Genomic DNA, 15,396 nt, shown 5'->3' on the forward strand with positions numbered 1-15,396 from the left:
GCAGTACTACAGCTGGCAAAGTGAACAAAACTCTGGCTTGCATATACCAATGCATCTCGAGCAAGACCCAGGATGTCATCCTCCCGCTGTACTTGGCCCCAGCTGGAGTACTGCATTCAATTCTGGGCTCCACACTTTAGGAAAGACTTGGAGGAGTTTGAAAGAGTCCAGAGGAGAGCCATGCACATGATCAGAGGGCAAAAGAGCAAGCCTTATGAAGAGAGGCAGCAAACTATTGGACTCTTCAGCCTGGAGAAGCGCAGGCTTAGGGGTGACTTGGTGGCAGCCTATAAGTACATCACAGGTGTGCATCAGGATCTGGGGTAATGGCTGTTCACCAGAGCACCTCAAGGGATGACAAGGTCCAATAGTCACAAACTTCTGCAAGACAGTTTTAGGCTGGACATAAAGAAAAATGTCTTTACTGTCCGAGGCCCCAAGGTCTGGAACAGGCTCCCCCCAGAGGTGGTGCAAGCATCTACTCTGGACACTTTTAAGAAACATTTGGTTGCTTATCTTGCTGGGATCCTTTGACCCTAGCTGGTTTCCTGCCCCTTGGGTAGGGGGCTGGAACTGATAATCTTACAAGGTCCCTTCCAGCACTAATGTCTATGAAATCTATGAAATATGTTAAAAGTCACTTTTATTCATCTGACACATCTGCTAATGAACACATTGGCCGTGCCTGATCTGTGGTGGGGATTCCCAGTACTTTACAAGATACTTTGGGCCAATGTCATTATTAATGTCTACTTGATTGTTGCTTTTACCTACTTTTAGATTGTCCAGCTTTTTGCAACAGCTGCTTTGCGAACATAGGACATCTTTACATGTGCTCCAGAGTTGGGGGGTGGGGTCTTGGGAGCCACTCTAATTACAGCACCTGCAGTGTCTCAAGTATTCAGCATTGCATGCTTCAGAATGGTGGCAAGGGCGCTTTAACTAAAGATGAGCTTTAGTTAAAGCACCCCCGATACTGTTTTGAAATAAAGGGATCCTGATTACACGAGACACTAAAGTTGCTGGATTGGGTTTATTATCACACTCCAGCAAACTTGATTAATTGGGTCTGCTCTGGTCCATTCTAATTAGAACGCATAAGAGTAGGCATCAGGCATGTGTACGGGTGCCCTCAGATTTTAAGCCAAGAAGGGATAATTATAATGATCAAATATAACCACATGCATAACACAAGCTATAGAACTTCAACAAGTGATTCCTATATGAAGCCCATAGCTTCTTATTTTACTTCTTTTAGAGCATATCTTTTGATATCCAGACTTGAAGTAAAGACTGAGTGATGGAGAATCTACCACATCTACGACAAGTAACTTGTTCCAATTGTTAATTACTGTCATTGCAAAAATTGCAATTTCTCATATGAATCTGTCTAGCTTTAGCTTTCAGCCATTGCATCTTTTAAATCTTTTGTTAGCTAAACTAAAGACTTCTCTACTATCAGAAAACTCCTTTCCATTAAGGTTCTGAGAGGCTATGACTAAGCAAGCCACTTCTTAAGGCATTCTTGAATAAAATAGATTGAATTTTTTTTGTCTCTCACTCTAAGACAGGTTTGCCTTTCAAAGTGCTTCCCAGGCTTATCATTGTGTCCAGAGCATGCTGCAGCAGGGTTTTGGAAACATATTCAATGCTGCATGAATACGAAAGCAGTAGATTTGATCAAGCAGACTTGATCAATAAAGTTCAAAGTTCTGTGTTTCACTAATGGACCTCAGTGTCTTGAATGGAACAGCTAGTCATTAGGGTACAACCCCAGGTTGTTTTTTCATCTCCTTTATACCTCCTCACTAACCAGCAATACTGCTCATTGTTTCCCAAATGATAATCCCTCTGGGTTTTTTTTCTATTCACCCGACTGATTCCTACATGATTTTTAAAAGGCTGGGCCCTTCACAGTCAAATGAAGCCATTTCTCACCTACTATGAGCATTTGGTCGCAGGCTACATGTAGAAGCACATGCTCGACTTGCACCATCTCTGTATGGAAAAATGCATCACAGTCAATAATATGAAGATTCCCATTATCATTAGGATTGGGTGATGTCCTTGTTTGCTGAAACATAATTAACTTGGGTTTCTCCAATCCAACTCTCAGCTTAGTAGGGAAAAGTCTCTCATATGAAAGAAAGGAAAGAGTGGAACAATTATTTCATTGAAAGTGTTCCTTGCAAAAGGTCTTGGATCTTCCTTTGCTAGATGTTGAAAACCACTTATTGAACTTATAGTCAAACTAGCAGCCACAGAAAAGAAAACAATGATTTATCTCACTGCATGAATAAATTAGAACACAGGCGATCATTGTAGAGCAGACACTGGCAAATCAGCATTGTTGATTCCCCAGTTTTCTGAAAAACTTTTTACTTGCTATGACTGCTGAGGCTCTCAGAAGGTTTAGATGCCGATAGCACTGAGAGATTTCTAGTTCAACACAAATAACTCAGATAAAACAGTTAAAAGCATGAAAGTAGAATTTTCAGGATTTCAGCTACAGGAGGCTACATAAATCCAGAGTAATTTACCCTCTTCTTACATTGTGTTTCTCATTGTTCCTAAAGGTAATTCACTCCCATCATCAAGGTCATTCTTACTGAGAACCACAGAGGGAATCTCATCAATTGTACATCTTAATTCTTCAAGAAGCCGCTTTAAATCTCTCAATGGATCCTCCTTCAAAATGCCCGGTTTCTGCGGCATCTGGATTAAAAATGTTAATTTAAAAAATAAATATTAAAAATGGCATTTTACTTTTCAGATTTTATATATACACATTCAAAAACAGACATTTCTTCTCTCCCATTAGTTATAGTTTAGAAACAATGAGTTTAAAAAATAAATTAATTTTAGTGGAAAGTATGTGGAGGTTTGACTATAACTTGATAATTTTCAAATACATTGTACATGTGATTATACGCTCTACCTGATGATAAAGTGTTCCTCTTCCAAAAAAATTGAAAGGAAAACCAGTGGTGCTCAACCTTCTGGCTGGCAGGCCAGATAGGCAGCGACTGATCCTCTGTGGGCAGGATCCTGTCGATGGACCCAATCTGACAGCTGAGGCAGGCATCACAGGTCCCTATGTGGCCATGAAGAGGGGAACAGCCCAGCCCTGTTCCAGCTGCTCAGGGGAAGGGGGCTTGACCCAGCCCTAATCCATCCCTGTGGGGGGAGGGGGTATGGCTCAATCCTGTGAGCGGAAAGGGGCATGCCCCAGCCCCAACCTGACCTGGTGGAAGGAAGGGGGCATGGCCCAGCCCTATGGGGAGGGGCTGAGGAGAAGGGGACATGAGCTGGACCTGAACCAGGTGCCCGGGACAGGAGTGAGGGGGGCTGTGGTCCTGCCCTGTGGTGAGAAGGGGGTGCAGTCTGACCCCAACCCAACTGTGTGGAGGGAAAAGGGTCTCAATTTGGTCATGCAGGGGTAAGATTGTGGCTCAGTTCCTACCTGCCCTGTGGGATTTAGGATTTTGGCAGCAGGGAGAGATGGCAGTACTGCCACTGCTCCCCTGCTGCCAAATTTCCTGACCTTTGGAGAGCCCTGTAGGCTGGATTCCAAGGCTCTGCAGGCTGTACTTGGCCCATGAGCTGGAAGTTGAGCAGCCCTGGCTTAAATCCTTCTGTTATACATAATATGGCTTACAGGAATATTCTACATTAAAATATCCTAAAAGTACATTATTAAAAAAACAAAGTCAAGCAACAATGCCAGAATTAAGGCCACCTATATAACCTATTACAATTTCTCACAGCCTGCTACCCATCAGAGTGCCATAATCACTAGGCTGCTGACTGTTTTGTGGTTGAACTTTAAGAGTCTCTTGTATTAAGCTGTTCCACTCCCTATAAATAACTACATATGCCTGAGAGCCAGTATCATAACTAAAAGGGACAAGTGGGACACCTGCCCTGGGAGTCCATTTGGAGGGGGTGTGAAAAATAGCAGCTGCCACTACTGCCAGCTCAGCCATTACCCCATGCACTGCTGCTGCCCAGGGCACAAAACTGCCCAGCTATGTCTCTCCTGGGAGCAGGGCTTTGACTCTAGGTCTCCCACATTTGAGTTGGTGCCTGAACCACTAGTCTATGATGAGTGAATTCCATGTACAAGGTGAAAAGCAAAACGTATTTACATTTGTTCTGTTTTAATATTTTAAAATGTTATTAATGCTAAGAAGTAAGACAATTCACTTTAAAATCTATATAACTTTTATTGTCCAACTATTTTTAGGATGTGATTAGCTAAGGAAAAAGAAAATTGTTATGTTCTTGAAATAAGAAAGATTACAGAAATTACTCAATTCTTTTAGGTAAGAAAGTTATTTAAAAAATCCCCAGCTAGAAATCACACATTTCTGAACTTCAGAACAGCTCTACATCCCCAGTATGACTTCACAATCTGAAGCAGATACTCACAAGGGTTATGAAGCTGCTAAAGGCTTGGGAAGATGAAACATTACTAGAGTGAGGATGGGTCAGTGGTAATATATGGCGTTGTTTTCCAGGAGTAGAACTGGATGCATAACCTGGGCCCTGGAGTTCCTGCATTAAAAAAATTAGTCATGCATAACCAAAAGAAACTGTGTATAGACTAGAAGGCCTTTGGTACCCTCTTTCTGAGACTTGTTTTTAGTGTCTAATACAATAGGGGCCAGAGTCAAGATTTTCAAAACTAACTAATGACTTTACATCAGGGGTGGGCAAAATGTTGCCTGCAGGCTGGATGTGGGCCGCCAGGCCATCTATCCAGCCTGCAGGGCCCCTAAAAATTTTAGAAAAATTTTAGCTGCCCCTGACTGCCTGTTATGTGGCCCTTGATGGCTTGCCAAAACTCAGTAAGCGGCCCTCTGCCCGAAATAATTGCCTGCACCTGCTTTACCTTAAATTGTTGCAATATCTGGGCAACAAACTTTAAGGCTCTAACAAGGTCTGACTCCTTGAAAACTTTCAACTTTTGAATGCTAGATCCCTTCATAAGCTGTCTGAAAATGGAAACCAAAAAATGGAAACACCCAAAATCCTTAGTCAATTTTGCAAATCTTTTCTAGTCCATGAATAAACATGAATAAATTATAATAAGTAATATATTGTCTGCAAAAAAAAGCCTGTGGGGCTACAGTTGAATACTAGAAAATATCATGATTACTGTTTTTGAATATTTTTGTTATACTGAATACACCATCAGCAATCAGTATTCCATTCAATACTTTCATGTTTTTGAATATTTTATGTTCTGTATTAATTCACTACTAACAGAGATTCCTAGGAGACTTCATAAAACAAAGTTGCACTAATTTTCTAGCAAGTATGGTTTTCCCTTCAGCAGAGAATTTTTTTCTCAGGTGACATTAATTTTTTTACTTTTCTCAAAGTTCTTGTGTGCCTGTCTAGACTCAAGTTGGTGCTCCCAAGTGGCTCAGGCTCGGGTGGTCCTGCCTTGGTTGGGATCTTCCTCGGGCATCTGCGTCAGCCATACTTCACCTTGAAGGGAAGCCCCCAATACTTGCCCACCATGTCTTGGTCTTCTGTTCTAATGCAGGAGGTTTCCCTATAGTACGGACTTGCTTGGAGGCACTGTCAGCAGAAGTCTTTGGGGCTCCACCTCCCCTACACCCCTTCCATGCGCCAACCTGATGGACTTGGCCATGTGGTAGATGGTCTGAATCTCTCGGACACCAGCCCTTGTGATGTAACCCCAATCTGGCCTCACAGTGTATTTTCGTCCTGCCCGCAATTCTAGTTGTGGGCTGTCTATTGAACATGAGTTCCATTGGCCGGATTTGGCCTGTTGTGTTCTTAATGGATCCAGAGGGTCACTCTCCCTCTCTGTAGCCGTGTTTCTACTGACCCAGCCAGGCCAGTAGGCTTTTTGTACCTCAGCCCAGGGCCCCTGAGGGCCCCAATCCCTCAGCCCCAGACATAATCTACGGGTCTGTACTCCAGCCTCAGGGGCAACATAAATTTACAACAAAATCGAAACAAACTGAAAACAGATGGAGAGGTAACACGCTTCCCTCCCAACTCACTTGTCCCTGCTTGTACATTGAGGGTTATTCCCTTGGCATCCTCTCCAGATCCAACGCTGGGTCTGCTCCGTTGAAGAGCAGACTCCTCTTTAGCACTCCATCCTGGGTCCCTGGCTGGAGTCGGTGCTGGCTGTGCCGACTGGGAGCTCCTAGCTGCTTCCCAGCTGGTGCTCTCTTGCTTCTCCCTAGCAGCCAGCTTTTAAATTTCCCGGCTGGTGCTACTGGCTGACATCACTGCCCCATGGTGACCTCAGCCACACTGATATATGGCTGACGAAGTGTTTGGGCAGTTCTCCTTCCAGCTGCCAGCTCTTTGCCACCATTCCTGCAGCCAGTAAGTCTTTTTTCATCATGGGGTTCCTGGAGGTGTTCCCCTGGGGCCATGAGGTTCTCCCACCATAGGTCCTGGCCCCGGGAAAGGGGTCTCCACCCCTTTACTCTCATTGCTCCTTGACATCTTGCAAAGAAGACCGTCATAAAAAATAACTTCTGAATTGCTGATATACCAGTCTTAGGGATTTCCCAGCTTCTACAGTGCAGCTGTGTGTTATCAATATAACATTTTGCTACTCACTGACAATTAAGAATGTGGATCAATGTGAAATTAATTACCATTATAATGTCAACCTCTTACTACAAAGTTATTGTTCTGATTGTGTTATTTGTTTTCATCCTTAGTTCAATAAAAATCTTAAATCTTAATTTAACTGAATCTGCCAGAAAAATTTTGGAGTGACACAGAATCCAAAAGCCTTGGACTGGTCATAGAGTCATACTGCCAAAACATTCTTATTGGTATTACAATTTTAGTGAATTGTAAGTCAAACTCTGATGTCCTTAATCCCAATGAATAGTACTTCACAAAAGAGTGAAATTCTTGGCTCCACTTGCAGAGTGATGTCCTACACAACCTGATTAATGATACCAGAATATGGTTCTTTGTGAATATTTTGGAAAGAAGGGTAGTGTTGATATTAGAATCATCAGCAAAAGCATATTATTTCACTGCTCATTTACACTAGAGAACTTACTTTTACATCCAAAGCATGCTGCAGCTTGAAGCGCATTGCTTCTTGCTCCTGACACTGGATTATGCACTGGCACTCTGCAAATTGCACAGATGCCTATAAGAGACAAAACAAACCATTTGCTTATTTTCAATAAATTAAAGATACTAATATTTTCTCTCAAGTACATATATTTGCATAATGTCAGCAATGTGTTAGATGCTATCTAAAAATATAACAGCAGCAAGAACCTACCCTGCAGAGTTCCAGGGGCATCTGAATTGTCATATGATCCTAGCATCAATTATATGCATGTCACAACATTAATGAAAGGTCATCCATCCTTCAGGGAGAATCAAAAATCTACTGAACACCTTTGGGAATTTGGGAATTAGTATTTAAAATGTGCTAGGAGACAAAACCTTCCTCAATACTTTAAAATGGATGAGGGGTGGTGTTGCTCATTTTTTGACCTATGCTTTGTTATTTAAGTTGATTTCTAGTTTAAATAGTTTATTCAGAAAGAATTAGGGAAGATCTGATAATATATATTCTGTTTCTTTAAATGTGTACCAGAAAATTAAGAGGTTGGTGTTACGGAAGGGTCTAACCCAAGCTCTACAATGAGAAAAGAGAGAGAACATCTTGACATAATTATGTTTTCATTGCTCTAATAAAGTTCCTTGTACAGTATGAGAGAAAAATCTAATTTTCTTTCTGTGATTCTTTACAATTTTCACATGACATAAAAGCACATGCACAGAAGCATTTGTGAATAAATAATTGTCCATAAACATCATTAGAAACCCCTGTATGAAGAAGCAGCAGCTTTTTTTAAGTCAGTTCTGAAATCATTTAAAAGCAGCAAGCTGATCAATTCTATTTTATGCTTTCTATACACTGGAGGCTCTTCCAGGCAAGAAAGGTAGGTATTGTCTATCCTGTCTTTACTCACTGCTTTACATTAGTACTAAAAGTACTTCTGAAATGTGTGTTAGTTTTCAACCCGTTACATTGAGACAGCACAAGCCTCACACTGTTAATCAGTACAATTCCTGCATCTTTTGAGACAGTCAGTGATTCTCAGCTGTTTGGACTCGAGGCACCCCTCACTGGGCTCGAGGAACTCCTCTCTATCTTTTTTGAATTAAGTGGCACCCAAATTTCAAAAACTAATTTACAGATAACAGTGCTTACTTTCTTGCAGATGGGCCTGGATGTGGGAATGGAGGATCAGTCCAGGCAGGGACAAGCTTGAGCTTGTACTTATCTGCTTAGTTTATCCGCTTATCCCTTACATCTCACTTACCTCCTCACACCTCAAGACACCCTTCAAAAGATATGGCAAACCCTGCTTGAGAATCACTGCAGTAAGTCAATATAATACTCTATTGCAAGCATGCACACACCACATACACATCAACATTAAAAACATATATATTCACATTGCAAAGGCAACCCTTTGGAAGCTAGGAAATGCCAGTTGCTTGTGAATTTATCAACTGCTTTGGTTTCTTTTCCTTCCCAAGGGGACTTATCATCTACAACCCTCTAGCTAACACACAGAACTCTATATATACAACACAATTATGCAGGAGAACTTCAGAAAAACTGAGAAACTATCTTCTTCACCAACCATCCAAAAGGGATCAATGTAAATGAGCTACTCACTTATGCTACTAAACTAAGAAACACTAACTTGGAGAAATATTTGACTGCTATGTAACAGACCCAAACGTGATGCCAAAATACCTGATGACAGCCTTCCAACAGAAGAAATTTCTGGACCATCACGGTTATAACATCACTCTTACACTATCACCTGCTTTGAAAGACACAGGCTGTCACCACTTTGCCAAGACAATCCCAGCCCCCCATCACATTTTATAATCCCAGTACATTCCTCCTGCAGGACCCATCCCACTGGGCCTGGCTCTTGTTCTCTCTGTGTTTAAGTTACACTGATTCTTCTACACTATACATGGGCCTCAGTAAATGAGTATTATGAGCATAGAAGCCTGTAAAATACCATAAATGAGCCAAGCCAGCTTGGCAAAACCATGTGGGAGGTCGTTCTAAGAAGTCACCCCTCAGCTCTGGAATTCCCTCTCTCTTGAATCATAGAATCATAGGGCTGGAAGGGACCCTGAAGGATCATCAGGTCCAGCCCCCTGCAAGAGCAGGAAAGACATCTGGGGTCAGGTGACTGCAGCCAGGTAGGGTCAGGCGACCCGAGCTAGGTAGGCCTATCAGAACTCATTTTTCCTGTTTTATAAGTTACTCTATTCTGTTGTAAGCTGCCTGGGGCCTTTGTTGGGAAAGGCAGCTATAAATCAAACAAATGAACAAACAAACAAATACCTGATCTTGTTTCTGCCACCAGCCAGTCAGCAGCTACCTTACTGTTGAGAGAAGCAAAGCCAGGCAAAGTTCTTCTCGGGCCACATGGCCATAGAAGCAAGCACACAGTTGCTGAGCACATTTTAAAACTGTCCTCCCATCACAACATCCCAGGAAAGGTAGCAGTGCAAATAACAATTCCAATTCCCTTGGTGCTGAATGCCCCACTAGATGTAGCAATCCTTTCTGACTAAGGTACAGATATTTTCTTGGACCAACAGGCAGTAAATTAAGGTTTCTGTTTTCAGAATCAGACATGGCGTTTAAGGGAGGGCCTTAATAGCTGTCACCTCATTATGTAAAACATACAGTACAGGTGAGTAAAAAGTATATGCTGTAGCACAGATAAAAATACAAATGTCTTCACTGCAAAGAAATTGGTAAAGAAAAGCAAACAGAATAAAAGGTCTGACTGAAACAAATATTACCTTATCAAGGGCTGCCTCCATGTTAGCAATTTTTTCTTTCCGACGTCGATCTTGTGACCTTAGGATCTCCAGTTCTCCAGCCATCTTGTTGTTTTCTATTGCAGTGCAGCTCAGTTCTTGGCTCAGTTTATTATTCTCTTCTTTCAGGTAATGCTTCTCCTGTATTTATAGAAGTGAATGCAAAAGTAGATGTGAGACAACTGTTTATAATTGCTAAGATTGTACACATCTATTTTCCATGCCTTTATGAACTTCTTCAGCTTTTTTAAGTTTTTGGTTGAATCCTAAAAGCTCAGCTACTGTTCTTAGATGAAACAGGAATTTTACAATATGAAGATGGCACTGTGTGAAGGCTTAGAGGATATGGTGCTGGCAAGAAGGTCAAAATCAATACTGGCCACCAGAGATGTATTTGATGCATTTTTACTGAGAACTTACACATTTTAATATAATTAAAAAAGAAGACCAAATTTTCATTTGCTGTAATCCATTGATTTGATGGACCTATTCTAGTTGAAGAACTGGCTCATAACTCATATTTGGTGTCAGAATAAACCCATCAGATAAGTACAGTAGGCCAGACTCATAGGGATGTGTGAGGATGGATATTGCTTAGGTGATGGTAAGTCAGCATGAGTGTAAGCAAGTCTGTAAATAAATAAGGGCCTGATTCTCATATGCTCTAAAGCCATTTTATACTGCTATGGCTGTAAATTATATATATACTAATTTTAAGGCTCCTGTGCACAATCAGATCAGTATAAATTGATTTAGTGGGTGCATCTACATGTGCAAGTCCAGAGCCATTTGAAACAACACCCAGGCACAGCATCTAAATGTGTGTCCTGGACAACAGCACTCTGAGCTGGGGCAGAGCAGCTCTGGGCTAGCAGGAGGCACAAGGGGATCAGCCCCGGCTTTGGGTGGCAGTGTTGGGTGGTGGTGGTCCTGACAGGGGCACAAGCGTGCTGAGAGTGTGGAGCCACATGGCTAGGTGACAAGCAGCTCCCACACTTTAGCACCCTCATGCCCCAGCCAGCCCCTGTCACCGTCTTACATGTGTTTCAGTGCACTTACTTGCTCTGCTGTAAGATAGTACTGTCCCCAACAGTATTACCTTACAGTGGAGTGAATTAGTATACTGTCTCCTAATACCAGTGCATGTGTAGATGGTCATGCTTTACTGCTGAGCTAATTAGTCTCATTCACAGTAATGTGCATGTGTAGATGCACTCACTCTGAATGAGGATCATGCCATAAGTGTAAGGAAGTTTGGCAAGACGCTACTTGGTGTAATACACACAGGGGGGAGGCCAGATGAAAGTGTAAATTATATCAACTAATACTTGCTTTGGTCTCTCAGACTAATTCCTGAATTTGGCCCTATGTTTCTGCTTGGAACTATTCATCTAAATATACTTAAATAGTTTTACATGAAGCTCTTGTGACCTTAGTTGCATTTGTCATTGCCTCCTCCAAGAATTTAATTTTGCTCTGCAGTGCATCTATCTGTCCTCTCTTGGCTGTGATTTGCTTCTGCATTCCCATTGCAACTTTCATAGCTGTAAAAGACAAGTTCCCAAGCAATTAGTTGTCTATGAACAAAATGGATTAGGCACTATGTTTTCTGACTTCTGACGAAAGACTTCAGAAGTCAGTTGTCAATAATACACTAAAAACATATAATAGGTTGGGTTTCCACAGTTAGCATAAGAAGCAAATGTCCTCGAGTCATTGGGAGTTTTGTCTTGAAAGGGATGGTAGTATCAGGCCCAGTACATGAAAAAGATAGAAAAGAATTGTGAAGTGAGGATTATGCAAATAGAGGAGTTGGAACTGTAAGATTCTAGATCTGCCCTGTTTACGTCTGCCCCTTGGCATTCATGCTCTGCCACTTTGTAAGACAGGATACTGGGCTTAATTGACCTATGGTTAGACTCAGTAAATGGCAGCTCTTCTGTTCTTAATTCTTACATTGAACTTCAACTCTAGTTATAAACGTTTTCACTTGTTAAGGAGTCTAGTCAACAACAACACAAGCCTGGAAAGTGTCTGCATATGCAGTTCTACTTCATTCATTTTATAAAATTATATCTAAAAATATTAACAGCAGTTACAAATTACTCCTGTTAAAAAGATAAATACATTTTAAAAAATTAAAATCCTCCATGGTTACCATGGCCATCAGAGCCTTCCATAGTCTTTAAAGTGGCTCTGGTTTGTTCCAACTCAGCGTGGGCCGATTTCAATTGCATTTTCAGTTTGTTTATGGTAGTTTCCATCTCTTCACTTTTGTCTTGATAACTCCGCTTTAAATTTTCATATTCCTCTGCTCAATGGAAGTACAAAAATAAAATCATAAAATGATTAAACAGCTCCTGCCTGTTACGCTAAAATTATACAGTTGTGTTTAATCCTTTGAAACAGGGGTGTTGAATATTCAGCCTGTGGTCTGAATCCTGCCCACAGAGCGGGGGCATCCAGCCTCCAGCTTTGATAGGAGACCTTCCTGAGGCAGTAGCCAAGCACCGGGGTGCTGAAGGCCCTTGGCACTGAAGCCCAAGCAGTACTGCAGGAAAAAGCCCAGCATCACCAGCACTTGGTGGCTAATGCAAGAATGAAACCATGTTGCTGCACTTCTTCCCTCAGTACTGCTAGGGCTCCAGCACCACTGCTCTGGTCCAGGTGTCTGGCTACCTGTGGGGCAAAAATCTGGAGTGATGCTGAAGCTTCAGCACCACAACTCTGACTGGCTTGCTGGAGCCCCAGCAGCACCATGGGAAGAAGCCTGGCACCATGACGTGTAGCTGTGCCTGCAGCCAAGCACTCGCAATGCCTGGCTTGTTCCTCCTGTGTCCCAAACCAGCTGGAACGAGCACTGAGGGGTGGGAGCAGCATGGGGGGTGGGAGAAGAAGGTGTTCCATGGGTCCTATGTAGCCTGTGGGTCCAGCCCCACACCATCCAACCACACTATGAACTGGTCCCACGCCCTTCTTCTGGCTCATGGGGTTTCAAGTTCTTTCACACAGCTCTGACCCACCACACATTCTCCCAACCTTCACTGGTTCAGCAATGGTTGCCATACCACTCCAGCTTCCCACATAAAATCATGTACATGGTTAACGTATATTAATTTTGCTGAAGTCACTCTTAAACTATGGTTCTTGGGACTGTCTGTGTGGCAGGTGCATCTACCTGAAAATAAATGGAGTGTCTATGAGTGCAAAATGACAGTTTAAATGGGAAAGCATATGAACTGCAGTAGGCCTGACTGTCAATGTTCACATAAGTGGCGATTTCATTGAGTTTTTGGTGAAAGAAAATATCCTTGTGTAATCTCAGCTCCTAATTATCCCAGCTTCTGATGCAGACCCAAGTATTTTTGGTTGCTAACACATAATGTATGTCCCTGGCATGTTAAGCTTCCTTCCTATACTGCATTTAAGGAATACATTTGCTGAGGTTCTGGTCCTGAGGGGTCAGGATACAAGGTTTTCAATAATTTACAGCCTGAACAAAACAGAAATGAAAAAAACCCATTAATAATGGCAATGAAGAGTTCCCAGCATTTGTCAATTTCTCTGTTTAACACTTAGGAAAGCTGGAGAGCACTTGGCGAAGTTTATACTCTGTCACACAGTAGATTTGATTTTCTAGCCTAGATTGTATCTTCATCATTTTGTACCACGATTCCAAATCATGAATTAGATCTCTGAAGCAGTCAGGGCACTCCATTCGGGAACCATGTACTCGACCTTACTAGCAGCCATATTTGGATTAAGCAGGCTGCTCTTCTATTTTTAGCATCAGCCTGATTTAGCAGATATCTGAGCTTGAAGCTCCCTACCTGTGAGGCTGGCTAGCTCAGTACGACTGGCTTTCAGCTCATTCATGAGTTGGTCCTTTTCCAGTTTTACATCTTTTACTGCACGGAGCCTCTCAGTGCAAGTGTTTACCAGTTTAACTTTTTCCAGTTCCAGTTCACTCAATCTGGCCTCCAGTTCACGGATTCTGGCTTCTTTCTTTTCCTTTGAAATCTACTTACATAAGCAAATTATTAAAAATAATCTACTATTTGGTGATAGACATGCCTACATCATTATTATTTTAAACCTGATCTTATCATAGAATATATTGGTACAAAGAGGCAAAAGAGAATGGAAAAGACATTACTGCAAATGGTGGACAAAAGAAATTAGGATGTAACATCAATAATCTCGGAAAAACAGGTAATTTACAGTCTAGCCTAACAGTTTACTATATAATCTTCTAAACTGTCAAATGCACGATATGCAGATATAAATTCCAGGGTTAGATCATGCCCTTTGCAACACAGCCTTCAGGTTAACCTCCAAATATTACAAATCCCCATTTACAGATGCAGGCTACATTTTCCACCTGAATCCCAGTCCTTCTGAAACTGTCTGCTTGAATCAGTGTATCTTAACACATAGTTCTTGTCTGATAAGTGACAGGTATAAATCATGGCGTTTTATGTTGTAGATCTGATTCCTGAAACAACATAATTATGACTGTATTTACTTTAGTCACACAGAACTAGTGCATCTTTGGAAGAATAAGATTGTTTTTAGGTATCCAGCGTGTAGCCGTATTGGTCTACAGCAGGGGCAGGGCAAAATATGGCCCGCGGGCCAGATCCGGCCCACCAAGCACTTTCATCCAGCTCACTGCACTCACCAACAAATTTTGCCCCGCCCAGCCCTTCTGCCCATGAGGGTAGGAGCAAGGCACCCACAAGTACACATGGCCCCAAATATACCCTACTGTCTCGCTCCCACGCTTGTGGGAGGAAGGGTCTGGCCAGCGTGCAGCCCCAAGGACTTGCTCCACTTCCCCGGTCTCCTGCTGGCTCCAGGCAGCAGGTAGGGAAGCAGCAGGAGCAGAGCTACAGCTGGGTGGGAGTGCGGCATGTAGAACTGGCAGCAGTGAGGAGCTCAGGTTGGCAGCATGTGAGTGTGAGTGTGAGTGTGGGGGGGGATCCCCCATACTCCCACCATGGCGCACAGCCCCAGCAGGTGGTAGCAGTGGCAGAAGCAGCCAGCGGGACACTCAGGGCACAGGTGCCTGGCAGGACACAGCTCCAGCCAGCATTGCACATGGCAGAGAGGGGCGCAGCCAGCCCCGGGCAGTCTTGCCACACCGGAACTCCTCACCACACATAGTTTCATAGTTTCTAGGGTCGGAAGGGACCTGAGTAGATCATCTAGTCCAACCCCCTGCCATGGCAGGAAAGAGTACTGGAGTCAAACAACCCCAGCACCACTTCTCTTGGAAGCTGGTTCCAGATCCTAGCCGCCCTGACTGTGAAGTAGCGCCTCCTGATATCTAGCCTAAATCTACCCTCTGCCAGCTTGTGACCATTATTCCTGGTCACTCCTGGCAGTGCTCGGGGGAACAGCGACTTTCCCAGTGCCTGCTGATCCCCCCTGACTAGTTTGTAACAGGCCACTAGATCCCCCCTCAGCCTTCTCTTCTGGAGGCTGAACAGGTTCAGGTCC

General features: G+C 42.8%; 1 protein-coding gene across 3 annotated transcripts in view; it reads right to left on the bottom strand.

Annotated features, from left to right (window-relative positions):
• The window catches only part of CCDC158 (coiled-coil domain containing 158), a 112,608-nt gene that overhangs the window by 26,628 nt on the left and 70,584 nt on the right, over positions 1-15,396 (bottom strand). For all 3 annotated transcript variants that reach the window (XM_090032039.1, XM_090032040.1, XM_090032042.1), the window contains 8 exons: positions 13,725-13,914; positions 12,053-12,205; positions 11,326-11,438; positions 9,877-10,035; positions 7,073-7,165; positions 4,432-4,557; positions 2,552-2,715; positions 1,939-1,998 (listed from right to left, as the gene is read on the bottom strand). In XM_090032039.1, the coding sequence (XP_089888165.1) occupies positions 1,939-1,998; positions 2,552-2,715; positions 4,432-4,557; positions 7,073-7,165; positions 9,877-10,035; positions 11,326-11,438; positions 12,053-12,205; positions 13,725-13,914 (1,058 nt within the window). The remainder of the gene's footprint in view (positions 1-1,938; positions 1,999-2,551; positions 2,716-4,431; positions 4,558-7,072; positions 7,166-9,876; positions 10,036-11,325; positions 11,439-12,052; positions 12,206-13,724; positions 13,915-15,396) is intronic.

Source organism: Crocodylus siamensis, chromosome 2 (genome assembly GCF_052110815.1).
Source record: "Crocodylus siamensis isolate JL-2025a chromosome 2, ASM5211081v1, whole genome shotgun sequence".
In the NCBI taxonomy this organism is placed as follows: Eukaryota; Metazoa; Chordata; order Crocodylia; family Crocodylidae; genus Crocodylus; species Crocodylus siamensis.